Source organism: Pinus tabuliformis, chromosome 6, assembly GCF_031772625.1.
Source record: "Pinus tabuliformis cultivar Carrire ecotype Pingquan chromosome 6, CPIR1, whole genome shotgun sequence".
NCBI classification, from domain to species: domain Eukaryota; kingdom Viridiplantae; phylum Streptophyta; class Pinopsida; order Pinales; family Pinaceae; genus Pinus; species Pinus tabuliformis.
Genome location: NC_142292.1, coordinates 1,479,256,816 through 1,479,275,622, shown reverse-complemented (window position 1 = coordinate 1,479,275,622; position 18,807 = coordinate 1,479,256,816). Strand labels below are relative to the sequence as shown.

The window sequence follows — 18,807 nt, the reverse complement described above, 5'->3', positions numbered from 1 at the left end:
CAAGAGAAGGAAATTTGAAAGTTGTTCGAGATAAAGCAACTGCCATTTGACCAAATTGGACCTGTTTTGTTTGACTGAGAATATGTTGTTTGACCGAGAATTTGACTGGAATTTTCAGTAAAGAAAGGGGCAAGTTTGACCACATAAGAAGAAGAATTTGACTGCAGTTGACCACAAACCCTTTGGCCGCAATGCCGAGCTGACCAAGGGCCAAAATTTTAGACTATTCACCAACACTAATTTCTCTAATTTTTTGGAGGTTTGACCATAATTGACTAGCTGGTATTTTACTAGGTTTCACTAGTATCTTGGATTTGTGGCACATATTTCTAGAATTGTCTTGGAATTGTAAATATTGTTGAAGAACATTTTCTCTTTAGATATAGTCATTAGGTTTTTCCCAAGGTTGGGTTTTCCCATGGTAAATTTGTTGTCTCTATTGTGCATGGTTGTCTCTTTATGATCCTATTGTATTTCATTGCATTACTGCTGAGATTTTCTGTGTATAGTTGCTTAATGATATATATGACATAACTTGATTGGAAATCATTGGAAAGCAATGATCAGAACAGAAGATCGGTTTCTATTGTGCATTATTGTAGAAAATTCAACATGTTTCTCATGAGATGAACCATCGAGAAATGAAAACAATAGATTTCTCCCTGTTTGCTTGATGGAAAATAATCAAAGTATCATCAAAGCTCAATTTTTAGATTTCCTCTAAACCTAGCACTCAGCGCTTTATTGACCTAGCAAATTACAAATCTACTAAATAAAAGCACGACTAAGTTCTTAACATTCAGCGGAAGGAGAAATATAACAACCAAACTCGTCAAATGACAAACAAATTCTACCCAATCAAAATAGTTCATCATTAGCAATGATTAAAAACCTACTTGGGCTCCCATCCTGGGATAATGGCCCAAGTGAGGAAATTACAGAATTTAAAATAAACCTGGATCTGATCTAGCAGATTTTCCCTAGATCAGCGCTCGAACTTCTCTACAAATCTGGATCTCCAGCCTCTTTGCACTCCCTCAAGCCTAGCTCACTACTCACTGAGATGCCTCTCTCAATTTTGTGTTGTAGTGTCTTTCCCTTCTCCTTAGCCTTGCTTTTATAATTTTACATTCAACTAAATCCCTAACCTTAACCCTAATTTTAAAGTGATTAATAGCCGAGATTAAATCTCGCCTCACTTGAGATCAATGGTTGAGATTAAAACAAAATCACTAAAGTAAATTACTTTACTTTTCTTAAGTTTACTTTAGCTCAATGAGCCAACATAATACAAAGCAACTTCCTCAACTTCGGGCAAATATCCTAAGGAGATATTGTGGGCGACTTATGCACACCTAGACACTCAAGCATGTGCAAAAGTACTTGCTTGTGCTACAAACAGCAACACTCCCTCTTAGAGAGGAAGGTACTTTTGCCACCTAGGACAAGTTTCAATCCTAGACCTACATCAACTACCATGGCTACTCCCTCTAAACTAGAAGACTTCCCTACCATCATCCTCGAAGACCCGCTCCCTATGAACTTCCTAGAAGCCTCCTGCTACTAAACATCCTATAAGGTCATCACGTACCCGAGAACTTCTTGACAGATCAAGAAGAGTCCACTGACTACTCCTCCCCTCCTAAACCTAAAGGTTGACTCCCTCTGAGTTGCTCAACCATCGGAGCTAACAACCCCTTGTTCTTTGTCACAACTCTACTTTCTGTCATTGCTCGAATAGTCTATCTCTTTAGCCTAAATGGGTTGCTCTCTCTAACTCCAACAACATGGCTATTGTCTAAGCTAGATCCCTTAGGTGTGATCAGTGCCTTTCCATCCTAGAATGTTATACCAAACCCCTTTCTTCTCAATCATCGAGACTAAGAGCAAACTCCCCCGAGTTCTGGCACCAATTGCACGTCCTGTCTATGTTGACTTTTGGTAGCATCGGATGTGCTCTAAGCCTCAAAATTTGCAGGGAGGCTTGGACATATGTATTCCACAATACCTAGAAATCGTTTTGGGAAATTCCACCCAAAGACAATTTTATTAAAATAATTAATTATTTTTAATGGAGGCCTAAGTCTAAACTTAGGGAATTAAAATAATTAAAGGGTGTTAATCTAAACTGTGGGTTAAACTTCTAGAAGAAGACGGAGATCGAGTCCAAATGATCTGAGCCATTGATTAGAATCTAATATGGGTCGTTGGTTCTCAACTGGAAGATTATAAGAAGGACTTCGATGGGCATTTGGAAAACAAACCAGGCAGATACTCAGTTATCCTTGTAAAATCGATTTTCTCACTGGTCGAAGTTCAACAAGAGGAAATCGATTCAGAGGGAGAATTGCAAGTGAGGAGGAGAGAGAGGGTAGCAGCATCAGTCGGGAGTGCAAGAGTAGAAGACGCAAAGCAGAGAAGGGACATCGCAAAAGTTGTGACGCAAAGGGACAGCGTAGAGGCTGACGCTGGGAGTGCGCAGAAGCTAACGTAGTGAGAAGCAGAGGAGGCAGTAGGTCCTCTCTTGGACCAGAATCTCGTCGGGAAGTGTGAGAGAACTGTCAGTAAATTTCTCACAGAGATTTCTATTCTATTCTGTTGGTTGTATCTTGTATATAAGATTTTTGCTGAAGATTAATAAAGAAACCCTCATTTGCTGCACCGGTTTTCCTGCATTGGGTTTTTCCGGGGACAATTGTCCAAAAATAACAATGTCATTGTGATTGTACTTGTGCTAATATTTTTCCTTGCATTTATTTTCCGCAGTATTTAAATTGTGAAGGTGTAGGAATTTACAGGGTAAGTTCCTCAGATAGAACACCAAAGGACACCGTTCACAAACAGATCACAGATCAATACACCAATATTCTTGACGTGGTTAAAGCCTTCAAAGAGGGAAACAGTCCATGGCCTAAGCCAACGCAGCCACTTCAAGCAATTTATTAATAAAAGAAAGAAAATTTACATAAGCTTCTCTCATGAACGGTCACCCTACAAATGACCCTCCATGCTCTTTAAATAGAGATCATGAACCAATCGGGTGTTAAGCCACGGATCAAGCATTGGTAATACCGAGGAGAGAATGAACCGTCAGATCACTTCATGTCTAGAACATATCATGACCGTCAGATTGTAAGTTACAAAAGTACATAGTAAAGAAACACACTTTACCTAACTCTACACTAGACCAAGTTATACTTAACTATTTCGTATGTGTTGGAATATCCTAACATCCCCCCTTAAAAACAACTTGGGATAGGATTGAAGGATGTACAAATATGACACAACAGGAGAAGGGAGGAGGCATTAGAGCCTATCCCCACTTAGTGACAACTTCCTGAACTCCAACCATAAATCGAAGTTTAGTAAACTTTGCCTCTGTGAGAGCCTTTGTAAAGATGTCTGCAACTTGATCATCAGTTGAACAATATTGCACTTCAAGAACATGGTCATGAATGAGCTTTTTGATGAAGTGCATGTGTAGTTCAATGTCTTTGTTGGCTGATGTTGGACAGGATCTTTGCATAGTTGAATGGCACTTTGATTATCACACCAAATTGTAGTCGAATGTTGCTGCTGAAAGCCAAACTCTGACAGGATCTGACAAAGCCATAAGGCTTCCTTACTAGCTTCTACGGCGCCATGATACTCTGCTTCTACTGAAGAAAGAGAAATGGCACTTTGTTTCTTGCAGGCCCATGTAATAGGTCCAGAACCAAGAGTGAAGACATAACCTGCAGTAGACTTCCGATCATCAGGGTCACCAGCCTAATCAGAATCAATGAAACCAACCAATAGAGGAGATGCTTTTGCACTGTAATGAATCCCAAACAGAGCTGTACCTCGAACATAACGAAGTATTCTTTTAGCTGCTTTCCAATGACTTTCATGTGGGTTTTGCATAAACCGAGCAATAATGCCAACAACGAAGGAAAGGTAGGATACAAAAGTTTTCCTACAAGCTAACGGTATAGGGTAGCATCAACTTCAGGGGAAGTATAAGCAACTGAAAGTTTGGCCCAAGATTTAAAGGGAGAAGCGCTGGCTTACAGTCTTCCATGTGAAAATGGCGTAGAAGATCACAGGCATACTTGGACTAGGAAAGGGAAATACCTTCCTTGGTTAGCAAGACTTGAAGACCAACAAAATAATGCAAGTGTCCTAAGTCTGTCATTTCAAACTTCTTTTTAAGGCTAAACTTCACATGGTTTATAAGGTTGGGATCACTACTAGTGAGGATAAGCTCATCAACATAAAGAACAACAATGATAAGGTACTTACCCACTTTCTTGGTGTAGACAGTATTGTCAGAATGACACCTAGAAAAGCCAGTATCTAAAAGAAAGTTATCCATTTTGGCATACCAAGCCCAAGGGGTTTGCTTGAGACCATAAAGGGATTTCTTAAGCCGACATACAAGGGTGGAGTCTGTTTGTATAAATCCAAGAGGTTGTTCCATATAGATTTCTTCATGCAAGTCCCCGTGCAAGAAGGTGGATTTAACATCCATCTGATGGACTTCCCTTTGAAAGAGGCAGCAAGGGAAAGAACAAGGTAGATAGAGTTTATTTTTGCAACAGGGGAGAAGGTTTCAATATGGTCAATGCCTTCAACTTGTGAAAAAACCTTAGCAACAAGACGAACTTTATGTTTATCAACTTTTCCATCTGGTCCAAACTTGGTTTTGTAAACCCATTTGCATCTAACAAGTCTTTGTCCCTTTGGAAGAGGAACAAGATCCCATGTATCATTTGCCAATAATTAAAGATATTCTTCATTCATAACTGCATCCCAATCTGGATGGCTTGAAGCTTCTGCAAAGGTGTCAGGATCACAATTCGCTGAAGCTTGAGCCAATAAAGAAGAGGCTCTATCAAACTAATAACGTGTACGTCGTTGATATGTAGGATCACCTGCAAGAGCACCTGCTGCATCCCGAGTAGCACGAACCCATTTTGGAAGCTGAAGAGCTGAAGGAGGATCCTGAGAAGGTGGGGGAGGTTTGTCATCCTCGTTGTCATCATCTGAAGAAGAAATATTTTCAGAAGTAGAAGGGATAAAGAGAGGTGGCACATCAGTCGAACTAGGCTCGTAGGCCAATATATTTTCAGCAAACTTTACATCTCTTCTAATGATAACATTTTTGGACTTAGGTGAAAAAAGTCTATATCCTTTGACATCTTCAAAATATCCAACAAAAATATATTTTTCACTCTTAGGTTCTAAAGCTTTGTGTTTCTCATCAGAAATATGGGCCCATTCTTCACTTCCAAAAACACAAAAGTGACTTATATCTGGTTTAATTGAGCTCCATGCTTCTTCTGGAGTGATATTCTTTAAAACCTTAGTAGGAGTGTGATTTACTATGTAATTTGCACAGTTAATTGCTTCTGCCAAAAAATTAAGACTAAGTCCTTTAGATTGAAGCATACAATTAGCCAATTCCTTTAAGGTGCGATTCTTCCTTTCAGCTACACCATTTTGTTGTGGAGTATATGGAACAGTATGTTGCATTTGAATTCCATGCTCATTGCAAAAGTTGATGAATTTTTTGTTAACATATTCTTCGCCATTATCATATCTTAGCTTAAGAATTTGATGTCCAGAATGTTTTTCAACAAAGGCCTTAAAGGCCAAGAACATGTTAAATACTTCACTCTTGAGTTTTCAGAAGTATACCCAAGTGCGTCTGGAGAAATCATCAATGAAAGTTAAGAAATACGTGTAGCCAAAGAATGAAACAACTGGAAGTGGACCACATAAATCACTATCCACAAGCTGTAAAGGGGTTGAGGCGTGCCAAGAGGCAGGTTTTTCAAAACTATCTCGATGATGTTTTCTGAGAACACATCCCGAACAAACACCATCTTTGCAAGATACCATAGGAAGACATGTCACCATATTTTCTTTACATAGATTTTGAAGGGAGCTATAGTTTAAGTGACCAAATCGCTCATGCCAAAGTTTGCTCACTTCATCATTATGAGCAACAAATACCGAGGGAGAGTTGATGACCCAAAGTTGTTAAACTTATACAACCTTGTAGAATCATCAGCAATGCGAGTAGCTAAAATCTGTTTGGGATTTCTTAGGTCCTTGATTACAACATCGTGAGGTGAAAATTCAACAGTTTTACCTTCACCTTGATGAGTTATCTGATATACAGATAGAAGGTTGCAGGATAAGGTTGGAACACATAATACATCATTAAATTGACCATTGTCTAGATGAACAGCTCCAGTCCCTACAACACTAAGAGATCTATCATCACCAACATATATATTTTTGGTGTTACAATCATTTAAAGAAGAAAACATGGCTTTGTTTTTGGCCATGTGATAAGAAGCTCCAGAATCAATGAGCCACTCATGAGAATGAGAAGAAAAAGATACATTTAGTGCATAACCACACTGAGATGCTTGACAACCACATGCAAAAAGTGTTATTCCTGATGATGAAGTTGAAGTTGAAGAATGCTCCAAATGGATGTTATGCTTCTTCATTGCTGCTTCCAAGGCTTCCATCTTCTTAAAGCATTTGGATTCTAAGTGGCCATCTCGATTACAAAAGTGGCAATGTCTATCAGTGTTCTTCTCTTTGTTTTTATTTGCCTTATCATTTTGTTGAATTGATTTTTCATTTTGAGATTGAAATTGCTTAAGACCCTTGTTTGGTTTAGGACCATTCTTTTTAGGATACTGCTTCTTAGGATTTTTTGAATTTGGTTGTTGTTGGGCGGCTAAGGCTTTCTTAGAAGAGTTTCCAAGATTAAGAAGACCAAGATGTAAGAGTTTTTCTTGTTCTCTTATTAAAGAATCACAAAAGGCATCAAAAGAGGGGGACTTGTAGTCTTGTCCTTGAGAAATAAAGGCTTCTCTAATAGAATGAAAGGTGGAAACAAACACAGAGTAGGTTGGTCCCAACTTAGTAACAATGGAATAGATAAGGCTATCATCTTCTTTCTTAACCTTAACACCTTCCAAGAGAAGTCTAAAGGTCTTGAACTTGGACAAAAAATCTTCAATGGAAGAAAAATTATTGGGGTCACAAGTAAGCAACTCATTGTCGAGTTGATGGGCTCTAATTTCATTTTTAATTCCCAAAACTTTAGTGAGCTATTTCATTGCTTCATTAGGGGTATCAAGTTCTACGATATGGAATCTAAGGTATGGAGAAATAGACATCCCTATCAACCCACGTGTTTGATCTTGCCTATTTTCCCATTTGGCTGCCTTATCTTCATCTTTAGGTTTAGTTTTTTGGCCTGAGGCTATTCTGTAAAGACCTTTACTTTTAAGTAAATCCACAATGTAGGACCACCATTGGAAGTATTTGGTGTTGTCAAGAATAACTTGGCATGGACTTTCCATTTTAACAGAAACTGAAGTTGTAGATGCTGAAATTAAGTGTTCCAATGGAAAGACCTCGAAAAATTAGGCCGATTCAAAAAAAAACGCCTCTGAAAATGGTTTTCGAATGAAGAAGTTATGGCTTTTTGAAGAAAAGTTGTTTAAGACGCCGACGAAGTGCGTGAATGCGCGGAAGTGAATGATAATGTTATATTTAAAAAAAATATCCCCCCCCCCCCGCCTCCAAACTTAATCTAATTAACTCACTTTAAAAAAAAAATTATGTGACCCACTTTTATAAATAAGTTAAAGTCACTTTTACAATGGTACTTTATGAACTACCCACTAAATTGTAACTTAAATAAAAGATAAAGAGACTTTAAAATTATAAGTCACTCACTTTTATAATGGGTAAGAACACATAAAGTAACTTTAAAACATAAGTTACATGTGCTTTTTAAATAAGTAACTCAACAAAAAGAAAGACTTGAACTCAAGACCTCTATTCTCATAAAGTAAATTTGGACCAAGTGAGTTAGTTTAAAAGGTTAGTAATTTTTGGAAAAGAGAAAGGGATTTTTTTTGTAGTCACTGAAGCTTTGGGGTGCGTGCTTCCTTGAAAAAGCGATTTTTGCCTACAAAACAAAAAACCACACAACCCAACACTGACATACAAAAAAACCAAACCTTATGGCTTGAAGTTAGCTTTTGCCGAAAACTATATATTTTCCTCAATGTTTCTGATTTTCCGAAATCACACGAAAGCGTGGCGGAAAAGAGCATACGCATGAGAAAATTCCTTCCTTTTTGTTTCTGATTTGCCCAGATCGCACAAAGTCGTGGGGCAAAGAGCATATGCAGAAATGAAAGGTATAGATCCGGTATGAAAAAACAGAAAGATAAATAAACCGAAATAAACAGAGAGATAAATAACTAAAACTGCAAATAAAGACAGTATACCTCCATATCTTAAAAATGACGTAGCTAGGGCTACCGGAAACCTTTTCGCTTGAAACGAATGGGGTTCCTCACTGGAACAGATGCTGGTAACACAATAGAGCAATCCTCTTGGCCTGAAAGCAATCAAAAACAGTAGATCTAGGAAATGACAGTGGGATGCAGTTGTATCGGCTTCCGATTTGGATCACCAACGGATGCGGCCCTCGAATAGCTCTGATACCATGTAGGAATTTACAGGGTAAGTTCCTCAGATAAAACACCAAAGGACACCGCTTACAGACAGATCACAGATCAATAAACCAACATTCTTGACGTGGTCAAAACCCTCAAAGAGGGAAACAGTCCACGGCCTGAGCCAACGCGACCACTTCAGGCAATTTATTAATAAAAGAAAGAAAATTTACATAAGCTTCTCTCATGAACGGTCACCCTACAAATGACCCTCCATGCTCTTTAAATAGAGATCAAGGACCAATCGAGTGTTAAGCCACGGATCAAGTGTTAGTAACACCGAGGAGAGAATGAACCGTCAGATCACTTCATGTCTAGAACATATCGTGACCGTCGGATTATAAGTTATAAAAGTACATAGTAAAGAAACACACTTTACCTAACTCTACACTAGACCAAGTTATACTTAACTATTTCCTATGTGTCGAAATACCCTAACAGAAGGCTGCAGTAGAATTTATTTCGATATTTGTCGTAGAAACACTGTGAATAACTTATTTCTGAATTAATAAGTAGAAGAAATAATATCAGACACTGCAGTTGGATTTCTATTTAGAAATTTTCACATGGTATTAGAGATCAGATCGTAAGCAGAAGAGCCTAGAAGCAGAGAGGAAAAGGATTTCAAAATTACTGCAGAGGCAACAATTTGAAAGCCTAGAGGCAGCGTAGTTCGAAGCCCAAGGAGGACGAAGTTTTGAGGTGAAATCGATTTTTCTGAGTGAGTCGACAGAGAAATTCGATCTTTGAATCGAAGCTTACTAGAGGCGGAAGGAAGCAAAGTATTTTTTCTTGCAAAGGAGATCTTCAGTTGGGACGCAGATATTTTGCAGCAGTTGTTGGGGCAGAAAAGCATCAGATAGGAAAATAGCACAAAGAAGGATGGAAAAGCAAGATGTCTCCGGATTATCTTCTAGATTAGAAGAAGAATTCACATGCTTGGCAATTTCAGCAGCAGCAAATGTTTAGTACATTGATAGTGGAGCTCCAGCCCATATGACTGGAGTACGAGAATATTTCTCGAGCTATCAAGAAGAGCAAATGGACTTCCAAATTACTATGGGAAACAGAACAAAGTGTACTCCAATAGGGAGAGGCACCATAGCATTTCAGACAGAAGCAGGAACCAGCATCTGAGCCACTAATGTTTTGCATGTGCCCGGGTTAGGAATGAATCTGATTTCAGTGTCCCAGTTACAGGACAAGGGATACGATGTATACTTCATTGGAAAGAAAGTATATGTCAAACATCCAAGCTGGAAGAAGAAGAGACAAATTGGAGCTCGAAGCAACAGACTGTATAGGTTGCAGCTCAAGTCTCCAATGGCACTAATAGGCAGCAATCTTAATGGTGAAAAGGAACTAAATGAGCTATGGCACAAGCGAATGGGACACTTACACCATGGAGCACTGAGGATGCTCAGAGAGACTGTTACAGGAGTTCCAATTCTTAGTACTGAGCATGATGATATATGCAGAGGATGCGTACTAGGGAAGTACGCTAAAGCAGCTTTTTCCAAGAGTAAAAATAGAGCAAAGGGTGTATTGGGATTAATACACTCAGATATCTATTGTCCAATGTCCACAAGAGCTCTTAGTGGTGGCGAATACTTCGTCACCTTTATTGATGATCACTCTAGGAAAACCTAGATCTATTTCTTAAAGACTAAGTATGAGGTCTTTGATCAGTTCAGAGAGTTTAAGGCTCTCGTTGAGAACACAACATGGAAAAAGATAAAGGTATTGCATTCAGATAATGGTGGAGAATATACGGACAAAGACTTCACATGTTTCTGCACAAAAGAGGGCATCAAAAGAGAATGGACAGCTCCATATAATCCGAAGTAGAATGGAGTAGCAGAGAGTAAGAATAGAACTATTGTTGGGGTGGCAAAGGCTATGTTGTATGATCAAGATTTGCCTCGATTCTTATGGGCAGAAGCTTGCAAAACAACAGTGTATATCCAGAATAGAACTCCTCACAGAGTTTTGGGGAAGAAAACGCCCAAAGGTGTTTTCACAAGGAAGAAGCCAGAAGTCAATCATCTCACAATATTCGGAAGTGTGGCATATTGTCACATTCCAAACGAGAAGCGTGGTAAACTGAATTAGACTGTAGAAAAGGGGTACCTCGTAGGATATAGCGAGACCTCAAAGGCATATAGGATCTACATTTCTAGCAGCAGGAATATTGTAGTAAGACGGGATGTGAAGTTCATGGAGGATAGAGATTTCAGGTAATCCTGAGAGATGCCAGCAAAAGATCGGTAAATAGATATTCCTTTAGTCCAGCAGCAAAAGGGGCAGCAAGAACGACAAGCAAGAGGACAGACACCTGGAACTAGCACAATGACTAGTACTAGTATTTCCTCAAAAGAAGGAAATCCAAGTAGTTCTCAGCAGGTGGAACGGCAAGAACAAGAGGGGGATTTAACCGAGCCTCCCACCACCAGTGGCAGAAATAGTAGAGAAGTACGACAGATATTGGGGGATGTAGAGAAGCTTGTCGGAGCTCCTAGAACCGAGAAAAGGCAACGTAGACAGCCTGACAAGTACCAAGCCTTGGTAGCATAGGTTGAAGAACCCTCTAGCTTTCAGGAAGTCGTACAACACCAAGTATGGGTGGATGCCACGGTAGAAGAGTATAGTTGTATCATGACGAATGATGTCTAGGAATTGGTACCTATGCCAGAGGATAGATCCGTTGTAGGATCAAGATGGATCTACAAGATCAAGTATGTTGCAAATGCAGTATAGAGAAGTACAAGGCTAGGTTCATAGCAAAAGGGTACACAAAAAAAGAAGGAATAGACTATGAAGAGACCTTCGCCCCAATAACAAGATATACCTCTATCAGATCTATTATACCCCTACTAGCTCAAATGGGATGGGAGATTCACCAGGTGGATTGCAAGATAGCATTCTTGAATGGGATGATAAAAGAAGAGACATATATAGAACAACCCGAAGGCTTCGAAACTCATGAGGAGAGGACTCATGTATGTAGGTTAAAGAAAGCGTTGTATGGGCTCAAGCAAGCACCGAGAGCATGGTATGGTCGGATTGATAGTTACTTCGAGCAGTTGGGATTCGTCAAGAGTGATGTTGATCCTAATCTCTACTATTAATGGGAATGAGCCATTTATTCTGGTATTATATGTGGATGACTTGTTTCTAAAAGGGTCATATAGGCTCATAAAGCACTGCAAAAAGAATCTTGAAGCAGAATTCGACATGAAGGATATGGGGTTGATGCATTATTTTCTAGGGTTGGAAGTATGGCAAATGGATGGGGAGATCTTCCTTGGACAAAGAAGATATGCTACAGAGATTTTGAAGAGCTTCTTAATGCAAGATTGTCAGCCCATGGCTATGCCCATGATCACCAACTAGAAGAAAATAGATGCATCAGGAGACAAGGAGGTGAACCCCACCATGTACAGACAACTCATTGGGTCACTCATGTATCTGGTCAACACTAGGCCAAACTTTTGCTTTGTTGTCAACACCCTTAGTCCGTTCATGGTGGAACCGAAAAGGGTGTATTAGGCAGAAGCTAGGCACATTCTTAGATATGTGCATGGAACAGTCAGATATGGGTTGATATACACCCGAGAAGATGACGTCAAATTGAATGGATTCACAGATGTACATTGGGCGGGTAGTTTAGTAGACCGGAAAAGTACCTTCGGGTATTACTTCAGTGTTGGATTAGGAATGATATCTTGGTGCAGCAAAAAGCAGAAGTCGGTAGCTCTAAGCTCAGCAAAAGCAAAATATATGGTAACCAGCACAGCTACGTGCAAATCTATATGGCTTATAAAACTTCTTGTGAGTCTGTTCAGGAAAAAATTGGAGGCAACCAATATTTTCTGTGATAATCAGAGTTGTATTAAACTCTCTGAAAATCCAGTATTTCATGGTCAGCGAAAACACATTGATATCAAATGCCACTTTATCAAAGACTATGTTCAGCGTGGGGCAGTACAGTTGCAGTATGTCTCCATAGGAAATCAGGTAGCAGAAGTTCTCACAAAAGCTCTAGGAAGAGCTAAGTTCATCCAGTTCAAGGAACAGTTGGGTATGGTAGAGAATCCATCTCAGTAACAGAAATAGATGGTTTCTCAGTTGCAGTACAGATGCAGTGTTGGTAGTGGCAGAGTCAGCAGCAGTACGGATGCAGCATTTGCGCAGTAGTTGGTGGGCAGTGACATCAAACATCAGCAAAGCAAAGGGAGATGTTACAGAACAAGGTGATGCTTTAGCAGGTTGCATTACTAGAGCACATTCCTCGCTAAGAGGGAGTGTTGATTTCTGGTAGCATCAGATTTGCTCTAAGCCACAAAATTTGCAGGGAGGCCTAGACACATGTATTCTACAATAACCAAAAATCATTTCGGGAAATTCCACACGGAGACAGTGTTATTAAAATGATTAATTATTTTTAATGGAGGCCTAAAGTCTAAACTTAGGGAATTAAAATAATTAAAAGGTATTAATCTAAACTGTGGGTGAAACTTCTAAAAGAAGATGGAGATCGAGTCCAAATGATCTAAGCCATTGATTAGAATCTAATCTGGGTCGTTGGTTCTCAACTGGAGGATTATAAGGACTTCAATCGGCATTTGGAAAACACACCAGGCAGATACTCAATGACCCAAGTAAAATTGATTTTCTCACTGGTCGTTCAGCAAGAGGAAATCAATTCAGAGGGAGAGTTGCAAGTGCGGAGGAGAGAGAGGGTAGCAGCATCAGTCGGGAGTGCAAGAACAGAAGACGCAAAGCAGAGAAGGGATAGCGCAGAAGTTGTGACGTAGAGGGACAGCGTAGAGGCTAACGGTGGGACTACGCAGTCCTCATGCAAAGTTGACGCAGTGAGAAGCAGAGGGGGCAGCGAGTCCTATCCTGGATCAGAATCTCGCCGAGAAGTGTGAGAGAACTGTCAGTAAATTTCTCGCAAAGATTTATATTCTATTTTGTTGGTTGTATCTTGTACATGAGATTTTTGCTGAAGATTAATAAAGAAACCCTCGTCTGCTGCATCGGTTTTCCCACATTGGGTTTTTCCGGGGACAATTGTCCAAAAATAACTATCAATGTGATTGTACTTGTGCTAGTATTTTTCCTTGCATTTATTTTCCGCAGTATTTTAATTGTGAAGGCTACAATAGAATTTATTTCGATATTTGTCGTAGAAACACTGTGAATAACTTATTTATGAATCAATAAGTAGAAGAAATAATATCAATCAGCGCAGTTGGATTTCTATCTAGAAATTTTCATAGTCTACACTACGCCCGATCCCTGTGTCGTGCTACTCATCAACGATCGTTCTTGTATTGGCTACTACAACCTCTCAACATTGTTGCTACCCTGAGCTAACCCGTCGCCGCCTAATGGAACTTGCAACCGATCTCTCAAACGGTTGGCTAGCAATCGACATCCTCTTCTCTATGGCCCCCTACGGCCCAACAACTCCCAACTTCACGTCAACCCCTCGATTCACTGCTCGATGCATCCTTGCTAGCCATAAACTTTTGTCACACGGGCCCCTTGGCCACAACTTCTCCACCTATCTCCCCTATGTAATATCCCTTAGTATTTTTTACTATAATTTGGGGAATTTGCTTCAGAAAATTATACCATGAATTTAAATTCCAAAAACACCATAGCAAATTGCACGATTTTGCACAATGGAAATTACTAGCATATTAAATAAAATTTACAAAGTGAAAAACCTAGAAACATTAGATGGAATGTCCCAATTCCGACAATAATTTATCAATGAAATTAACTGAAAGAAATTTACATAAACTTCGGGGATAAAACGTGGTGGATATACTTCAAAATTGCTTACCCTTGAATGTTGTGTCAACTCAACCCTTCACTGAGAATTTCGGCCATGCAATACGTCCCTCCTTGTCACTACAACTTGAACCTCCAACAAAAACAACTCGGCCCGTTAAGTTCAGCCTTAGAAAAACACAGAAAATCAACTGCTCTGTTGGTGCAAATTTCACCCTGGAGCAATAGCGATTTGGCCTCCTAGTGTATCTCAACTCCTTCACAAAATGCCTATTCGTCCTCCAAATTGCTTGAATAATTCAGCCCTCTATAACCCTGGTAAGAATGATATTTTGTCTATGTATATTTGATTAATTTGGTCACCTGGAGTACCACATTTATTCTCGGATAATATGAAACTCAACCTCCTACAATAATCTCGTCCTCAGCAACATCAATTAATTCGATCTCTAGTTATTTGTTCCCCTGGATAGGCAATTCACACTAAGCAAATTCGGCCTTCAACCCTCAATTATTTCATCACTCTTACACTAAACAATTCACTCCCTGCGATGGCAACTTGGCCTCTACAAACACAACGAACTCGATCTCCTGGATGGGAAATAAACCAACCTCTCCTCTGATGGATGTGCATCCTCCTACTCGTATGAGTGATCTCCTACAAAATCAATGATCAGTTAGGGTGGCTTTACAACCACTGAAATCGACCGCCACCAATTATGGTGTATATCTCAACACCGAAACTAGGAAATAACAAGGTTTTCCCCCTTTCACAGTAAGCTATTGGAGCTCTTGACAATTCACTAATCATTCTTCACACGTCTCCCCTTGAGTCTCCTTCTCCTTTTAATAATATTTTCCTTCTCAAAAAACCAAGGGTCACTTTATTTTTCCTAAAGTGACTTTTACCACCTTTATTTAATTATTATTTATTTTATTTTGGTGACCCCTTTATTTTCTATAAATAGCCCATGGGATCAGTTAGGCTATGACCCTAGCCCTTTCATGCTTCTATGGATTGGAAAGGGACATCACATCATGTGACGGCCTGTTGTTGCTTGGTCTCAATCGCCATTCCTTCCTTCGTTGCCTCAGTCTCCATGTGACCAAATCTCCGGCTCTTTGCAATTCTACAACACTGCCACTAGGATATTTGCTTTTGCAGTTGTCAGTTGACTTTTGGTGTCTATGGCCTAACAGGTGTGTTGGCCACCATAGTCGTCACTCATCTCTTCTCTTTTTATTTTATTTTTTTTAACTTTAACTTTGAATCGACCCAAACAAACAATTTGGCTTCTTTTTGCGGTTAAAGGCCACACTAAAAAAAATCGAACTCAGGCCCCAGCGTTGTTTATACTTTCGATTTCAATGCCTTGAAAATTTCCAAGTGTAAAATCGCAGTCAAACCTAGCACCTTGAGATTGGTTCTCAGAGAACCTGCTCTGATACCATGTTAGATTTTCCTTTGAACCTAGCACCCAACACTTTATTGACCTAGCATATTATAGATCTACTAAATAAAGACACGACTGAGTTCTTGACATTCAACGGCAGCAAAAATATAACAACCAATCTCATAACATGACGCAAACATATTCTGCCCAATCAAATCAATTCATCATTAATAATGATTCAAAACCTACTTGGGCTCACGTCCTAGGATAATGACCCAACTAAGGAAATTACATAATACAAAATAAACCTGGATCTAATCCAACAAATATGCCCTATATCAGTGCTCAATTGTCTCTACAAATCCAGATCTCTAGTGTCTCTGCACTCCCTCAGACCCAGCACACTGCTCACTAAGTTGCCTCTCTCAACCTTGTGTTGTTCTAGTGTATATTTCTCTTCTCCTTAGCCTTGCTTTTATAACTTTACATTGAGCTAAATCCATAACCATAACCCCAATCTCAAAGTGATTAACAGGCAAGATTAGACCTCACCTCACTTAAGATCAATGGCTAAGAATATAACAAAATCACTAAAGTAAATTACTTTACTTTTCCTAAGTTTACCTTAAGCTCAATGAGCCAACATAATAATTATGTGCTTTTCTCAAGTCACAAAGCAACTTGCTCAACCTAGAGAAGGTATCCTAGGGGAGATCTTGTGGGCAACTTCTGCACACCTAGATACTTAGGCCTGTGCAGAAGCACATGCCCAAGCTACAAACATCAACATCAATTCCCCTACCCTCTTTTAAAAATGAGGGTTAAATGACCAAGAAATTTGTTATAAGGTGATAATGATGAAGATAAAGTGATAATTTCCAAATTATCATGATAATTACCTAAATTATCACAATAAGCTAAATTATCATGATAATTTCAAAATGGAAAATTTTCGTTATATATATATATATATATATATTTGTGATATTATCATCGATTTTGGTTGGCAATATTATCGCGATTAGTGCAACACTACCCCAAACTAGTAGGTGGAATATCTTCACATGTGCGGCATCTAAGATAATGCTCTAAAAAAAGGAAGAATGCCAAGGAAAAGCATGCAATGTGCCACATGTAGCCTCCTCAAGCTCCTATTCCATGCAAGATGCATGCAAGGAGACACTTGTCCTCCTGATGCACAACAAGCTCCTCCATAACAGTCATCCATAACAACCACCAAATAAAATAATATATGCCAGCACAAAGATGTGAGGATACTCTCCAATAGACATCAAAAGATGCAAGTGGATCTGAAATATCCATGCAATAAAGATGAGAGAGCACCTACAAGTGGTGCACCTAGAAAATTGTGCCATTTAACTACCACAACAACCCACAATTAGTAAAACAATATCCATAGTTTTATATCCAAATGAAGTGTACCCTTGGAAGAAGAGTGCCATCCTCCAAAAAACAATAGAATAATGCATGTAAGCCTTGAAAACTATGCCCAAGAGGGGAGATCAAAATCACCAAGTCTCCTCTAAATGATCCCCTCCAAGTACAAACAAATGCCAAGTAGAGCACTTAAGCAATTAACCTTAATCTGGATAAAATAGATCAAATTAACCATTGAATGGTTAAATCAACCTCAACATGTGTGCACAATGGTTAATGCTCCATTAAGACCATAGTCCAACCTTCTAATAGTCAACAAGTTACAACTAATTAAATCAACATGAACATGTGTGTCAGTAAGGGGTGGATTCCAATAAATGTTTCCCATGCAAATAAGTTTTTCTCCCTAGAAATAACCCACCATGATAACAATATAATGATAAAATAGAAGCTCAACCTAGGATGGAACCTAAGGTGCACAACTAAAGGATTATAACAAGATAATACCTCCAAAGGACCATAGATTGAAAAATTGGTCTCTTGACCAAGCTTGTCTCTTTCCTCAAATTATCTAGTGCATCAAACTTTGTGTTGACACAATACTTTGAAGCTGCTCTAGGCCACAATCACCATAGCTTTGATATCGTGTTAAACTATGTAATGGGAATATACAAGAGACAAGCAAAAGAGTCTGAACAAGAGATGTATTATATCAATGTGTATCCAATTACATATCTAGCAAATATTGTTATTCCTAGGTGTATTGTATATATATCTAGCAAATTTTGTTATTCCTATTAGGAATTGCTCAACTAATTTTGTAATGTCGTTTATTGCATGCAACTTATTTCCACTTTATGAGATTACATTTATTACTCATGCAATAGACAAACAATATCTAACACCATAATGTTGAAATGCATAGGGTTAAGATTCAAGAAACCTTTTTTCAAGCGGTGAAATTTCTATATTGCATTAAAATTGAACTATTCATAAATTTGGAGTAGCATGATCCAGATTATCCACAGTATCATGTTCATTCTATCGACGTTTCAAACCCCAAAGGGGGTCCATCATCAAGACTAATTTTTAGAATATGATTGATAGTTCCTTGAGAGAAGAATCTTGCGACCAGAGTATAAATAAACCTAAATCTTGATAAAATAATAGTTTAATTATTTCAATTTTGACTATTATTTTATCAAGATTTAGGTTTATTTATACTCTGGTTGCAAGATTCTTCTCTCAAAGAACTATCAATCATATTCTAAAAATTAGTCCTGACGATGGACCCCCTTTGGGGTTTGAAACGTCGACAGAATGAACATGATACTGTGGATAATCCGGATCATGCTACTCCAAAGAACAACCACAGAAGCTTAAAATCTAACATATTCATAAATTCTACAAAATGACAAAAATTATGAAGTATAAACTTACAAATTTCTCATCTTCACAGATTCCCATATGTTTATCTTTTTCTTTCATGGATCGCTCCCAATCTTGTAAATCATTCAAAAAATCATGAAACCCCTAGAGTCAATGAATTTAGAAAAGAAATTGTGAGAGTTTAATTCAGAGACCAAACAATGGTCACATACCTAGCCTAATGAAATATATTGAATTATTATCGCCAAAACATATTAGCATGCACAACGTTAAGAAACTAA

The 18,807-nt window shown here is 38.7% G+C and overlaps 1 protein-coding gene across 6 annotated transcripts in view; it reads right to left on the bottom strand.

The window, feature by feature from the left end:
- The window catches only part of TPR5 (Tetratricopeptide repeat (TPR)-like superfamily protein), a 365,268-nt gene that overhangs the window by 323,582 nt on the left and 22,879 nt on the right, over nt 1-18,807 (bottom strand). For 4 of the 6 annotated variants that reach the window (XM_089427733.1, XM_089427727.1, XM_089427716.1 and 1 more), the window contains exon 2: nt 18,578-18,670. In XM_089427733.1, the coding sequence (XP_089283859.1) occupies nt 18,578-18,670 (93 nt within the window). The remainder of the gene's footprint in view (nt 1-18,577; nt 18,671-18,807) is intronic. The other 2 variants (XM_089427738.1, XM_089427741.1) reach the window with 1 other exon arrangement.